We start from the raw sequence: 15277 nt of genomic DNA on the forward strand, positions 1-15277 counted from the left end.
AAGCTCTTCTTAAAAATAGTCCCAAACACGCTTATCGTAACTTTTCATAATTCAAAAGTCAAAAAAAGTAACTTTTATGCGTTCCCAAACGGGCTCTAAGTTTATATGGAGTCTTTTTACCCTTAATTAAAATATATTTATTTGTAAAAAAATTAAAATATTTCTGATTTTGATAGGCAAAATATTCTTTTTCCAATGAACAAACTTTTTGTTTAAAAAAATACATATATGATGAAGGCAGTTATTTTTTTCTTTCATGGTTGGTCCTCATTAACCAACCCATGTAGCACGAAATTCTTTTCGCATTTAGTGTAACTTCAGCTTCCAGGAAAAAAAAAATATAAAATATAAAATATAAAATAACTGCTAGTTAGTGTAAGTCATGATTTTTGTGCAGTTGCTTTATTGCACTAGTTAGTGTGTTGTTTGGTTGAAACTTGAAAGTAGAGAGCAGACATGGATCTTCATGCTATGAAGCGGAAGCAACTGCAATCTTTGTGCAAGAAACATGGCATCCCTGCAAATCTAAAGAACCTAGAAATGGCACATAGACTCTCTTCCATTCTCAAGGTCAATTTACATGCATGCTATATGTTAGGATGATCAAAATCATGGTTGTTCTCTCTAAACATAAATTTCATATTAGTGTGTAGTGTAACATCAGAAGATCTAAATCCATATTTTTGTTTGAGATATATGAATTAATAATATAATAGCAATTTTAATGCATTGAAAGTGTAAAAGATTTTTCGTATTGAATTTAAACACAGGAAAAAGAAGACTTTGGGGCATGCCCGAACATGTCAGATGTGGAGACTAATAAGCTGAATTCAAGCCATCATGATAATGATCATCACAAAGTGACTACTTCAGGTATTGTAATTATAATCTTCCAATAGAACAATGTCATTAACGCACTTAATTATATATATAGCAATGAATTTATAATCTTTCAAATCTTGGTTGCTACACAATGCTACCAATCAAGCAGATGCAAGTGAAGTGAATGTTATATCTTCACTTAAAAGAAGTGCAAGCACAGATTCAGAACAAACAATTGGTTATTCTCCCAAGCACCACAAAAATTCAGAGATTAAAGGGTTGGAGTCTCAAAGGAATTCAACGATCCCAGATTCACCAAGAGATGAGGATGCTGGAGCTTGTGACATGAACAATGTTGATCTTGCAAAGGTTGCTTCAGTGGAATATGCTAAGGATTTAGTTGTGGAAGAAGTTGCCAAGTTGGATGACAATAGTAGAGTTCTTCATAATTGTGACAATGTTAATGAAACTAGAAAGGGTGGAGATGAAGCTGAAAAACAGTATAACAGAAATATGCCTCAAGAATCAACCAGTAAGTAGTAATAATCTAATATTGATGAACAAATGGTTTCTTGATGCAAAATCAACATTTTTGTTACTCCAGCTTTTACATCAAGTACTAGTTTTCAGTTTTAATCAAATGGTTTCATCATATATTATAAGACCAATTCTCTAGTTTCTTGGACTTTTAGACCAAAATTGTCGAAATTTGTGTTGTATATTAATATTTTGGGCTAACATCTACACATGCAGATACTTGTGAGGGGATCTTGCCATCATCACAAGAACCATGTCCAGGTGCAGATCCAGTGGATTCCATTGGTTTCTTCACCAAACCCCATGAAGCTTCTATGGTGATTGAAAAATTGGAGAATTTTGATAACACCAATGAGGTTTTGCCTGTACCGCTTTATGACAGTGTCAAAAATAATGTGAATCTTGTACTACAAGTTTCCTCGCAGGACAATTATGTGAAAGGAGAACTTCATCACAAGCAGGATGAAAATATTTTTGTTGATCATGGTGATGTCTTGATTCTTTAGTGTACTTGTTTGATAATAACTCAGTTACAAATCTTGATTCATAGACATTATGGAGATGCAGATATAGATCAAGGGAAGATGGAATTAGAATTACTACCAAAGGATTTCAGAGAAGTTCAAAGTGAATCTATGGCTTTCCTTCCAAGACCCTTGAATCTACAACAATCCAAAGGATTTCAGACTAAAACTAGTTTGACCTTTGAATCTTGTGATGTGAAAGAAAACATGCAAAGGATGGAGAAGGAGCAAGATGGAATGTTCATATCAAAAGGCACAAGTCCTAAGAAGCAGAGTTTACAAGAAATTCATCAGGAGTGAATTATGTGATTTCAGTGGTAATCTAACATGTGTTTAAGTTGAAAACTAAGTATTTAGTGTTTTATTTTCTTATGTTCTTGGAAACTTGGGTAATGTTTATGTTGAGACTTGAGAGAAACACTTATGTGTCTGGTATCTTTTTTAATATGCTTTCAGACCTTTTCTTGCATTTATGTTGAGGAATGCTTTTATCAAATATAAAATTTATATAGAATATTGTTTGATCATAATCTAGTACAAGGTACAAACTTAGGTTTAGCTTTCACAAGACATTGGTATAGTTTCCCTTTAGATCCTCTTTTCACGAGATTAATGCTGTTCTACATGCCTTTTAGAAAGAAAAAGAAAAATAATAATATAAAGAAATTAAGAAATTTGTTTGCACACATATTTGGTTATAGGTGGCCATTAAATCATTCAACACCCTTTTTCTCATTCTTTTGGGAGCATTCAATATATAACAATGAGAAAGTCACAGAAGGATTCTTACTTTAAGTAATTATTGGATATTGTATAGTCACATACTCACATATAACAGAGAAGTATATGGTAACATCAAATTATGCTAAGATAAAAATGACATCAAATTAATAATTCAATAGTGAGAACGATACCACACTGTTGATCCCATTTCTTTTCCCTTTTAAGGAGGGATTCAAAACAAATGGAAAAATATTACAAATTTGAGATCCCTTATTCAGAAGGAAACTATATAATTACAATAACATTAGCTCCTCTACCATAATCACTCAACTCATCTCACATTCAATCTTCTAAACTCATAGAATGAACAAGTGTGAAAAAATTTAAAAAAAATAAAATAAAACTCAATCAAATGTTTTATGTGCTAAACCATAGCTTTTTGTATCTACTTACACCCTCCACGTTTATATCCAAGAGTAGACTCTAATGCATGAAGGAATGTATTTGCCCAAAACTTTATGCATATTGTAGACAGTTTCATTACAAAAAAATATCAAACCATCTATGCCTTCATTTAATCATCACAATTCAACCCACAAAGTTCCAATACAATGTCACTTTTTGACAAAAATGGGTTGATCCTTACCCAAAGTAGTGAGAAGATTGAAGCAAGAAGAATAGCCCATACCAGAATGATGGTAGGAACACCTTCATGCTTTCCCATAACTCCCTTGAGGAATGGATAGAGATGGAGAATGACCCATAGAGCAAAAAATAGCTTACCAAAAAGGGGACCCCATGAATCATATCCATTGTTTATTGCATCTGAGACACCTACAATGACTCCTATTATGTTTATGATGAGCAAGGTCAAAGGAGGGATCAACAATGATGTCCACTTGAAGATGTAAAGTTCGGCGAATTCTCCGTCGTCCGCAGCTTTGGATGTGACTGTGAAGTTTGTGTTAACTCCAGCCAGAACCTTTAGCAAACCTTGAAAGAGAGCGAAGAGGTGCGAGGATGCACCACCAATGACCCAAAATTGTTCATTCCTCCACCAATCATGTATTCCAACACCTCCCCATTGCATTTCAAGGATGCCGGTTGCAGCTATAGAGATGAAGAGGGACATGAAAATGATACTAGCATAGTTGCTAATCTGTTCATAAGAAAATGAAGCATTAGTTAGTGCTCTACACAATGCACACAAAAACATCAACATACTACTTCTACTTAATCTGAAGCTTATAAAAAATAAAATAATACTTTTGATCATACCTCAGGGACTATGAACTTCCCAGTGAGGAGACAGACTGCTGGCAAGGTGCAATAGGCAATTAAGGGAATCGAAGTCAAAGGGTAGACGACAGAGTTAATGTAAGAAAAGCGCTCCAGCCATTTCAAGCCGCAACCATATCCATACCATATAGGACAGTGCCTACTCAACATGATCTCAACAGAACCAAGAGCCCAACGGAGAACCTGGTGCAGACGGTCTGAGAGATTTATAGGAGCCGAGCCCTTAAAAGCAGGCCTTTTCGGCATGCAGTACACAGATCTCCAACCATGACAATGCATCTTGAAACCTGTTAGAATATCCTCTGTAACAGAACCATATATCCATCCAACCTGAAAGATAACCGGAAGTTAGCACAGATAGAAATACTTATTGAACCGCAGCTTTTAAGCGTCGCAGCATACCTCTTTTCCCCACTCAGTCTTATCTTCATAACCACAACTAATCACATGGATGGCTTCTTTCAAGAGTGATGTAGAACTTGCTCCTTTTAGAACACCTCCATCTTCCATAAGTGTTGAAGTTATGAAAACAGGTGATTGACCAAACTTTTTCTCAAATTTTAGTTGCGACATCAGTGATGACTTTTCACTATCTATACCTGCCATTGGGATTTCGACAGAAAAACAAATTCTCATTACAATTCCATCAAGTTAAAAGGCATTAGCAATTTGGGGTATCCCATACCTTCAATTCCCTCTTCAATGTTTTCTAGTGCATGTATTTGCTTTGTACCATCCTTACTCTTTATCTTCTTTTTAGCACTTGATTTCACTTTCCTATTCTTCTTCCTAGATCCACAGCACAAGCAGCACCATCTAGGCCAACAGTTACAAGTCTTCGTCGGCGGTTTCTTCTTAACAGGGGCATCGTATCCATAAAGCGCCTGCCGCCGGAAGACACATCCAGTTCCAACATAAATTGGTCCTTGGATGCCATCTAAACCTTTCATGTTAATCTACACGACATATCGAAACGAAGATTAACTTTTCATCCAAAGCACAATACAAATGCAAGTAAGCACAGGAAAACATGGACAAATTCCTACTTACATCAAAGAACACAACATTGCGATTTGAGTATCTATCATGACGATCGATCCCATCAAATCTTTGAGGAAATTGTACATAGCATATCTTTTTCCCTGATGTAGGATCCATCATGAAGCACATGGCTTCACGAAGTGCCTTACTATTGTTTATGTAGTGATCACAATCAACATTCAGTAGGTAGGGAGCATTTGATATGACAGCTGAAACTCGTATCTTGATAATCAACCACCACATTTAACAGATAATTAGGTAAATAGAGAGATGCAAGTAAATCTAAAATGTTCAAGAGAAATAGAGGAACAACTGAACAAGAGTCTCTACCAAGGCATTCATAGCACCAGCTTTTTTGTGGTGTTCAAATCCAGGTCTTTTCTCGCGAGACACGTAAACTAGTTGAGGTAACTCGTTTCCTTCGATATCACGAACACCGTTTTGGCCTAGGAAAACCTGTTGAGTGCATCACAAGTAAACAACACGAGGACACAGCTTTCACAATCTGGACTCAGGAACAAAATTTTGCTGCATGATACTACTAAGTACTACTAACCTGTATCATCCCAGGATGATCTCTGACATTGTTTCCGGGCCATGGAGTTCCATCTTGCATTGTCCAGCCATCCTCCGGCACCTTCTGTGCCATTGCAACCAATGCATTAATCCGCACTTTGAATTCTTCATACTCCCTCTGTTGCCAACAAAGTTGAAAAGCCAAACAAATAAACTATTAAAGTAGAGTTGCTTCAACAATCTAAATTTTAAAATGGCACAGCAATAACAGCTGCAAACCTTAATAGCGCGACGCTCCTTGACAAAGGTTGCATCCACTTTGTCTTTTAGATAGTCAACCTTCTGAGCAAAATACCATTCAGGAGCCCGCGGTTCAATGCTATACTTCTTGCAGAATGGAACCCACTTCCTTGCGAATTCAGATGTCTCTGAAAGCGCTTCAAATGTAAGCATAGCTGCACCATCATCTGAGACATAGCATGCAACTTTATCGACCGGATAATCCACGGCAAGAATGGACAGAACAGTGTTTGCAGTGATAAGTGGAGGCTCTTTCATTGGATCCACTGTACTGACAAATACATCTATATCAGCTAATTCGGATGGCTTTCCTTCTTTCTCATATCTGTTAAGGTGTAAAGAATTAGTTATAGAACTGTTACACACAAGGAGAAGTACTACAACAAAAGATAACTACCTAAGTGATAAACGGTCGAGGTATGTTTCGCGCTCGATTGGGCACCATTTTGGAAACTGATCCAAAATCCATGACACAGCAAACCAGATTTCACATATTACTGATGTCATCCATAATGCATATGCATCATTAACAGGATGGAGAATTCTATAATGGAAAAATAGGCCAAGAACGGCGATTCGGAGTATTATGATAATTCGATATGGATTTATCTTGCTTGGACTAATTGGCAACTTCCTCCAGAGTGGCTGTCTACCTTCATCCATTCTGTTCACACAATTTGAAATCAAGCAAAAAATAAGGAAATAATAAACAAGCTTGGATTCAAGAAGTCAATTCTAATCTGAGTCTCTGAGATTAGTTGAAATAAATTTAACATTCAATATAAGAAGTTGGCTAATAGCACTTACTTAGGCAAATCTGGATGATCAAACTCATCACCATTTTTCCCACCATCATCATCAACCATTTCGTGCTGAACCACCTCAATTTTTTCATTCTGTTTTTTCTTCCACTCCTCCATCCGTTCCTTCCATGCAACACTTCCATATCCATAAACTGCCAAATCTTTTTTAGGATCCATCGGTCTGGGTTGAGCTGCATCGCCATCAGCATTATTGGACAAGTTAATAAGAAGGCACAGAACTTAAACATCATGCTTAAAAAGAAAACAAAAACAAAATGAATCAACTTACCTGGTATAGATGAATCAGGAAAAGGCATAGGATGAATCCGTCTACCACGATGCATGAATGGAGGAACAATGAGAGCATGCTTCTCAGCAGAAATCCCAACATCCTTAATTGAAGATAAGTCATGATTAGACAACTAGAAGCAGCAATGCCATAACAAATTTAAGAACAAACATTAGACAAGGAAATTAATTAACCTCATGACCATAAGTCAGGAGAGGGATATCAGCAGCTACAGAAGCTGCATCTAACTCTGATGGTGTGGTGATTCCAGAAGCATTCAACTGTGAATTCCGGGCAACGTTAAAGCGAGCCGCAAGCATTGCCTCAGCAATGTGACAAGGATCATGCTTGATATTGCTTCCAATGTCAAACTCATTCTCCAAATCATCAATACCATCCTCTTCTTCATCACCTTCAACTCTAGGACTACCTAATGATATTGGTTTGTTGCACTATTAGCCAAACATCTATATCACAATTCATACTACTTATGTTAAAGAAATAAAAGTAGAAATTGGTTGGGACCTCACCCTTGCTTCGTTTGTATCTGGTTTTGCACTGAGGGCAAGCTTGGTTACCCTCTCTTCTTTCATACTCATAGCAAGGCCTACACACAGGGAATGCACATTCATTGCAAGCAACAAAGGGTTCCCCATCCACAGTAACCTCAATCTCATCCCCACAGATCTGGCAAATTTGTCCACTCAATTCTGTAACTCCATTCACCTGAGAATCATATCATATGAGCAAATATTAACCTCAATCAATATGTCATTGAAATTGGACGGTATACTTATAGTTATAGTACACTAACAGAAATGGAGGTTGCACATGATTTTCAGTGCACAATATATGCAACATCAAAGTAAGAAGAAAAGTTCAATGTATTTAAAGCATAAATAATTAAAATGACAAAGAGTTGTATAAATATATTTACCATTTGTTAGGCTTTGAATTTTTCGTTGGTTTTTGGTTGGGGATATGGTGAAATTGGTAATTTGAGATGAAATAGAGGATCCATTTACCAACAAAAAAAAAAAAGCACCAAATTCTTCATCATCTTAAAAGAACCTCTTTGATTCAGCAGTTCACTGCTACACTCACTCTCTCTATATCTCTCTTCACTTAATTTCTTGTGTCCAGTTTCAGGTGAGTTCTGAAATAATTTTTTATTGTTATTTTTCGTTACAACAAATCCCTGTGAGCATTGCTTGATTTTTATGTTGCTACTGTTTGGTATTGTATTCAATTCTGATCAAAGCTGCAACCTTTCATTAAATGGGCAATCATAAAGTTTGCATTTTTATTTTAATTATTATTTATATTTTAATAACAATAAACATTAAGAACAAGAAACAAGGGGGGAGGAACAAGTTGACCCTCATATACCCAATTGGAAAAAAGGAAGACTGGAAAAGAAAAGAAAATAAAAAAATTCCACTGTTTATTTCAATAAGAAAGTGCAAAAATACCAAAAGCCAAATGGAAGAACCTGGATGTAAATTTTTCCATAATATCAATTAATATTTTCAGAAATTCTGCATGATAAAACAAAACACACAAGAAGTAAAAGCAGGTTGAAAATTCAGTATGGAAATCCACTACAAACAAACACAAGAAGAAAAAAGAAAACTCTCATTTTGAAGAGCATGAAGGTGCAACAACAACTTGCAGTGTCATATATAGTTTAGTAGTAGAGCATGGTAATAATGGCAATAAAGAAAGAAAGCAAGAAAGAGAATACTCACTCTTGCAGTGTCATCAGCATTGATAAGAACAAACTCATTCCTGTTATGTGAGCCTGCAACTAATCTTCCCTTTGTATCCATTGAAAGCTGAAACCACCACTCACCACCACCTGAACCGAACTGTACTGAACCTTTCAGAAAAATGAGAGGCCCACTTCAGAAACTCCATTGTTCAGCCTCTGCCATCTCCAACAAACCTCAAAAGAACACAACTTTACATTCAACTCACACCCCCACCCCCACCACAACATTACTACTACCACACAAGCTAGAGAGAGAGAGAGAGAGAGAGAGAGAGAGAAGCAAATATGGAAAATTTAAAGGGAGTATTGTAAGTTGTTGAAATTTATAAGATGAAAAAGAGAAGTTATGAATGATACGAGTCGAGAAAGTGAGTGAGATTTGGTGGGAATAATGATGAGTGAATTGAGTTTGATCCTTTGCTTGATAAACCAAGATTGTGGCCACTTATGTTAAAGAAAACTAGAACTTAAGAAAAATCAAAAGAGAAAAGTTCGTCCGTGACAAACACGAGCTCGCACTTGCATAGTTGCATTGCAAGAAGCTAAGAACTAAAATTTCTTTATAGAAAAAATGAAAAAGAAAGAAGAAAAGGTGAAAATTAAGGTGGGGGTTGGAAATTCCACGTGCAAGAACAAGAGAAAAAGACTATGTAATTGTAAGGTGGGATATTTTTTTACTGTGTCAGTGGTTTTTATGGGGTGGTTGAATCCATTATTATATATATATATTTTTACTAACAAGAAGATTATGTCATTTGAGATATAATTTATTGGCAAAAATATATATTTTTTTTTACCGAAGATATAGAAACTCGAATCCGCAACCTCTTAATTGAGTATGGAAAAACTATGCCATGTGAGCTATTGCTTCTTTGCACAAAAATATACATTCTTATAAGTAACATAACATTAAGAATGAATAAATCAGCATATCAAATGTGTAACGGTTTGTTAAAACTGTTTTTTAGTAGTAAAACATGGGGCGCCAAGGAAATATTATGAAAATAAATTTTTTTAATTATTTTAATTAGTTTTGTAAAAGTATAATTTCACATAATACAAAATTAACTTTTTGGTGGGTTCCATGATTGATGGTGGTGGCAGTGTTATAAAATTGATGTTCTATGGATCTTAGAAAGATGAGGAAGAGAAAAAAAATCAATATTTTAAATTAATTTAATAATTAATTTTTTGTATATACATAATAAAATTGATTATACATATAATAGTTAATTTTTTGTATACACATAACAGGACATACATTATGGTCTCAATCAAATCAAATTTTTAAATGAGGTTTCAATTATATGTGTAAGTTGTATTATATCTGGAATTTGGCTTGTGAAAGTGATTAAGCAACCATTATATTACAATGACCTAGAGCAATTTTTCTCTCTATATTTTCATGCATGAGAAATAATAGACAAGTCATTATTATTTCTTTTAAGATCATGTGATGGATATATATATATATATATATATATATATATACAACTAGCTTGGATCTTGTTTGCCCACACACTCAACTTTGATCTCTTAATTTTCCTTTCTCAGAAGATAGAAATGATATAGAGGGGTCAGAGAGGGGTTAATATGTTCCTAGAAAGCATCAGAATCCAAAGGAGGAGCAAATGAATGCAACACATGCTAATGGCAAAAACATAAGTTAGGGAAAGTGGACCATTTTAGATGCTTCCCTTTTATGCCCTAGCAGGTTGTGTACCCATCTATTAATGCCTTGTGTATTAATTACCACCAAACATATCTGAAAATGAGAAGAAAATACTTTATAATAATAATAATATGATTAAAAGAAATATCTTAAATAAACAAATAATTCAAATAAATAATAATCCCAAATTGTGGTTGAACCTTACATTATTAAATTTCAGGTAAACTTAATATTTGATTGCTGAGAGCCTCAGATCAAGATTTGGTGGGTATTATCACTACAGAAGAGTATGGACATTGTGGCGGTTTTTTTATTATTAGCGGCGGTTTTAAACCGCCACAAAATCAAAAACCGGCGGTTAAATAAACTACCCTAAATAGTGGCGCAGACAATTGTTTTAGCGGCGGTTTCCAGCCACCACTAACCACTAACCACTGAATTTGTACTTAGTTACTTAACCACTTAATCGCAAATGATAAATAATTAAACGTATATTCAATATATAAACATTATGAGCCGAAACGTTAAACTCATCAAACTCTAAAAACGACACTAGTCAAATAATCAAAACTAAATGGCACATATTAAGAAAGATAACTATTTATGTAGATAGCTTAATTGATAAGTTTTGGTGTAATAATAATGTGATGAGGGAAAAAAGAGTGAGTTTGGTTAAAAGACAAGGCAAGCAGAAAAAGGGGACCATGCCTGCCTTTGCATGTGGTATTCAATGGTTTCACCTTTCCATACTATATGATTTGCCCTTCTCTTAATTACTCGCTAATATAATTGGAGAACAAAGCTTATCCCATTACATCTATTGTCACTTTCATCGAGATATATCTGATATGATCTTAACTACTCTAAACTCTATGATAGGGGACATTGTTTGGATTGTAGCTTATGTTCTATACTTTCATGCATGCCTTAACATCAATAATAATTTTGAGTTGGAAAATGATTGGGAAATTAAAAAATTTTAACCTAAAATTACTAAAAAATTTTAATTTTGACTTTATTTATATTATTTTTATACAATACACCCTTATACCTCATGTGCTAATCATAATTTGAATTATCATTAATTGAATAGTTTTTTATACGGTTATTATAATAAAGACTAATGAAATAATATCTTTCAATTGACAGTAATACTAATTTCTTTATTTTTTTAAAGGCATTAGTGATATAAATCATCATATAGCTTTGAAATTTCATTTCATGTTTTCATAATTAAAAGTTATTATTCTGATTTTTTAATCACACATTAACGGTAATATTGGTTATGCATTTAGTGTTATTTTAAAAAAATAATTTGGTTGTTTTAATAAGAGATTTAAATAATAATAACCTATATAAATTGAGTGTCTTATTAGAATATAGTTATTTTTTTTATCTGAATCGAACTAATTTGTTTATCGATTTTTGATTAATATAGTTGAATCAGTCAATTCAATTTAATTTTTAGAATTATGATATTAAAAATTATATGACAAAAGATATGATTCATAATTTGAATTTCATAAAATAAAATTTTAGTAAAAATTTTACATATATTTATTTTTATATAAAATTGATCATTAAAAATAATTAAATAATTTAATATATTTAATTAAATTATCATTTAAAAATTTTTAGCCATCAACTTTATACAAAAATAAATCCACGTAAAGTTTCACCTAAAACTTTTTATGTCTCCAAAATATTTTCCCTTTTTTCTTTATAATAAGGAGAAACGGTAAATGGTGTTACGATATGGATGTCCATATCCATTTTATGTCTATTCAGCAAGCACTCTTGGAAAGTACATGCATTTAAGAATGTGCGGTGCATGCTTTCCAACCTTTGAAAATGTGAACCTTGAACTTGTATAAATAGAGGCTAAACCTCTGTACGTGATACAACACAAGCAAATAACAAAATCACTCCTCTTTTATGCGGCAGTCAAATACTCTTCTCCTTATATTTTTACTACAATTCTTTCTCTTCTTTTATTTTATAAGTATTTTAAATTCTATTTTCTATTACTCTTTGCATATAATATTAATAGCAATATTAACCATCTTTATTATATTGAGATTGCAACAATAAACAAATGCGATTCTCTCTCTCTTTATTTTTAATACTCCTTTCTATCTTTGTATATATATACACATTACAACATATTATATTATTATTATATATATAAATTATTATTGGGCTAATTATTTTAATACTAGAGTCTTCTATTTATACATCTCTATTATATATATCTTTTATTTCACAACACGTTATCAGCACGAGACTCTGATCAAATTTTTAGAAGACTCAGGTAACAATTTTTCATTATGTCAAAACTCTCTCATCTTGAATTCAATGCTCTTGATATATCTGGAAACAATTATTTATCATGGATACTAGATGCTGAAATCCATCTTGATTCAATGGATCTTGGAGATACCATTAAGGCTGAAAATAATGCATCCCAGAAGGATAAAGCTAAAGCCATGATTTTTCGTCGTCGTCGTCTTGACGAAGGATTGAAAAATGAATATCTTACATTAAAAGATCCTGCAGATCTTTGAAAAGACCTTGAAGAAAGGTACAATCATCAGAAAACGGTGATACTTCCTCAAGCCCAGTATGAATGGACGCATTTGCGTTTACAAGATTTTAAATCTATAAATGAATATAATTCTGCAATGTTTCGAATCACCTCACGAATGAAATTGTGTGGGGAAAAAATAACTGATCATGATATGTTGGAGAAAACTTTCTCAACCTTCCATGCCTCGAATGTGCTCCTGCAGCAGCAGTATCGAGAGAAAGGGTTTAAGAAATATTCTGAGTTAATTTCTTGCCTTCTTGTTGCCGAACGCAACAATGAGTTGTTATTGAAAAATCATGAAGCACGCCCAGCTGGCGCCGCCCCATTTCCTGAAGTAAATGCGGCAAATCATTACCTCAGAAGAGGTAAATGGCAAGCTTTTAATAACAAGAAAAATTATGGAAGGAAAAAGAATTATGTTCAAAAGAGAGGATCTCACCAGAAGTGGGACAAAGAAAAGAATATCGGGCAGAATAAATCAACCGAGGAGAAGTGTTTCCGCTGTGGTGGAAAGGGCCATTGGTCACGTACCTGTCGTACCCCAAGGCACCTAGTCGATCTTTACCAGGCATCTTTGAAAAAGAACGACAAAGGAAAGGAAACAAATTTTGTTTCAAATGATGCTGAGAACTCCACCACTCATTATGATGTATCTGATTTCTTTGAGGATCCTGAAGGAAATATTGGTCATTTGATCAATGATGGAATAGTTTAATATGTGGGATTGTGAAGCATATATGTAAATAAATAATGTAAAGAACTCTTTGTTAAGTTTTATTTTCTATGTATTTAAGTTTCAAATGTGATGTACATAAATAATGAAATATTAATATTTATGGATTTTGAAATTATTAATTGTGACAAATTTTAAAATAAAATTTCAGTATATGACATTATTTTATGTACAGTGTTTCTTAGAAAAATAATTCTGATCAAGTACTCAATTTAACTGTGCATACTACTCATTTTATTATTATTTGTTTTTGAAGAATGGCAAGGATATGTAATGAAGATGTATGCCTTGCGGATAGTGCAAGTTCACACACTATTCTCAAAAGTGATATATATTTTACCCATCTTGTGCCAAAAGAGGAATATGTTAACACTATTATTGGCTCAGGCAATGTGATAGAAGGCTCCGGAAGAGCTATAATTTTGTTTCCTGGAGGAACAAAATTTATAATAAATAATGCACTATTATCTACCAAGTCTCTGAGAAACTTGTTGAGTTTCAAAGATATTCGCCGAAATGGATATCATGTTGAGACGATGAATGAGGGAAATCATGAGTATTTATGTATAACAACTCATGATTCAAATAAGAAAGTTATATTAGAAAAATTACCCTCACTTTCATATGGGTTGTATTATACCAAGATTAGTGCAATTGAATCACATGCCACTGTAAACCAGAAGTTTACTAGCTCAAATGAGTTCATAACTTGGCACGACCGATTGGGTCATCCGGGAACAACCATGATGAGGAGAATCATTGAAAACTCTCATGGACATTCACTAAAGAACCAGAAGATTCTTAAAACTAGTGAATTTTGTTGTGCTGCATGTTCTCAAGCGAAGTTAATTCTAAGGCCATCACCAGTAAAGATTGGATTTGAGTCTCCTGAATTCCTAGAAAGGATTCAAGGTGATATATGTGGACCTATTCATCCACCATGTGGATCTTTTAGATATTTTATGGTCCTGATAGACGCATCTTCGAGATGGTCACATGTGTGCTTATTATCTTCTCGCAACCTGGCGTTTGCGAGATTACTGGCTCAAATTATTCGATTAAAAGCACAATTTCCAGAAAACCCAATTAAAGCAATTCGTCTTGATAATGCTGGTGAATTTACTTCCCAAGCTTTTGATGCTTATTGTATGGCTAATGGAATAAGTGTTGAACATCCAGTAGCTTATGTTCACACACAAAATGGGTTAGCAAAATCACTTATTAAGCGTCTCCAATTAATTGCTAGACCCCTTACTTATGAGAACAAATCTCCCAACCTCGGTTTGGGGGCATGCAGTTTTACATGCTGCAGCACTTATTCGTTTGAGGCCAACGAGTTACCATCAGTTCTCTCCTATGCAATTAGCTTTTGGCCAGCAGCCAAATATTTTCCATTTAAGAATATTTGGGTGTGTGATATATGTTCCCATTGCGCCACCTAATCGCACCAAAATGGGACCCCAAAGAAAATTGGGAATATATGTTGGATATGACTCTCCCTCTATAGTGAGGTATCTTGAGATACAAACTGGTGATGTGTTTAAAGCCCAGTTTGCGGATTGTCATTTTGATGAATCAAAATTTCCAACATTAGGGGGAGAGAATAAGTTTCCTGAAAAGGAACTTAATTGGAATGCATCATCATTGATGCATTTAGATC

The 15277-nt window shown here is 34.0% G+C and overlaps 1 protein-coding gene across 1 annotated transcript; it reads right to left on the reverse strand.

The window, feature by feature from the left end:
- Nucleotides 1–2743: 2743 nt before the first annotated feature.
- LOC107618365 (cellulose synthase A catalytic subunit 2 [UDP-forming]) lies at nt 2744–9288 on the reverse strand. The gene is made up of 14 exons (XM_016320402.3): nt 8603–9288; nt 7385–7580; nt 7049–7284; nt 6855–6957; nt 6570–6756; nt 6160–6426; nt 5742–6087; nt 5503–5640; nt 5277–5402; nt 4956–5168; nt 4591–4861; nt 4308–4504; nt 3885–4235; nt 2744–3765 (listed from the first exon to the last, which is right to left on the reverse strand). Exons 1-14 carry the CDS (start codon nt 8681–8683, stop codon nt 3181–3183), a joined length of 3297 nt encoding a protein of 1098 aa, XP_016175888.1. The 5' UTR covers nt 8684–9288; the 3' UTR covers nt 2744–3180.
- Nucleotides 9289–15277: the final 5989 nt, after the last annotated feature.

The sequence above is a fragment of the Arachis ipaensis genome, chromosome B9 (genome assembly GCF_059453495.1).
Source record: "Arachis ipaensis isolate K30076 ecotype BB chromosome B9, ASM5945349v1, whole genome shotgun sequence".
NCBI lineage: Eukaryota > Viridiplantae > Streptophyta > Magnoliopsida > Fabales > Fabaceae > Arachis > Arachis ipaensis.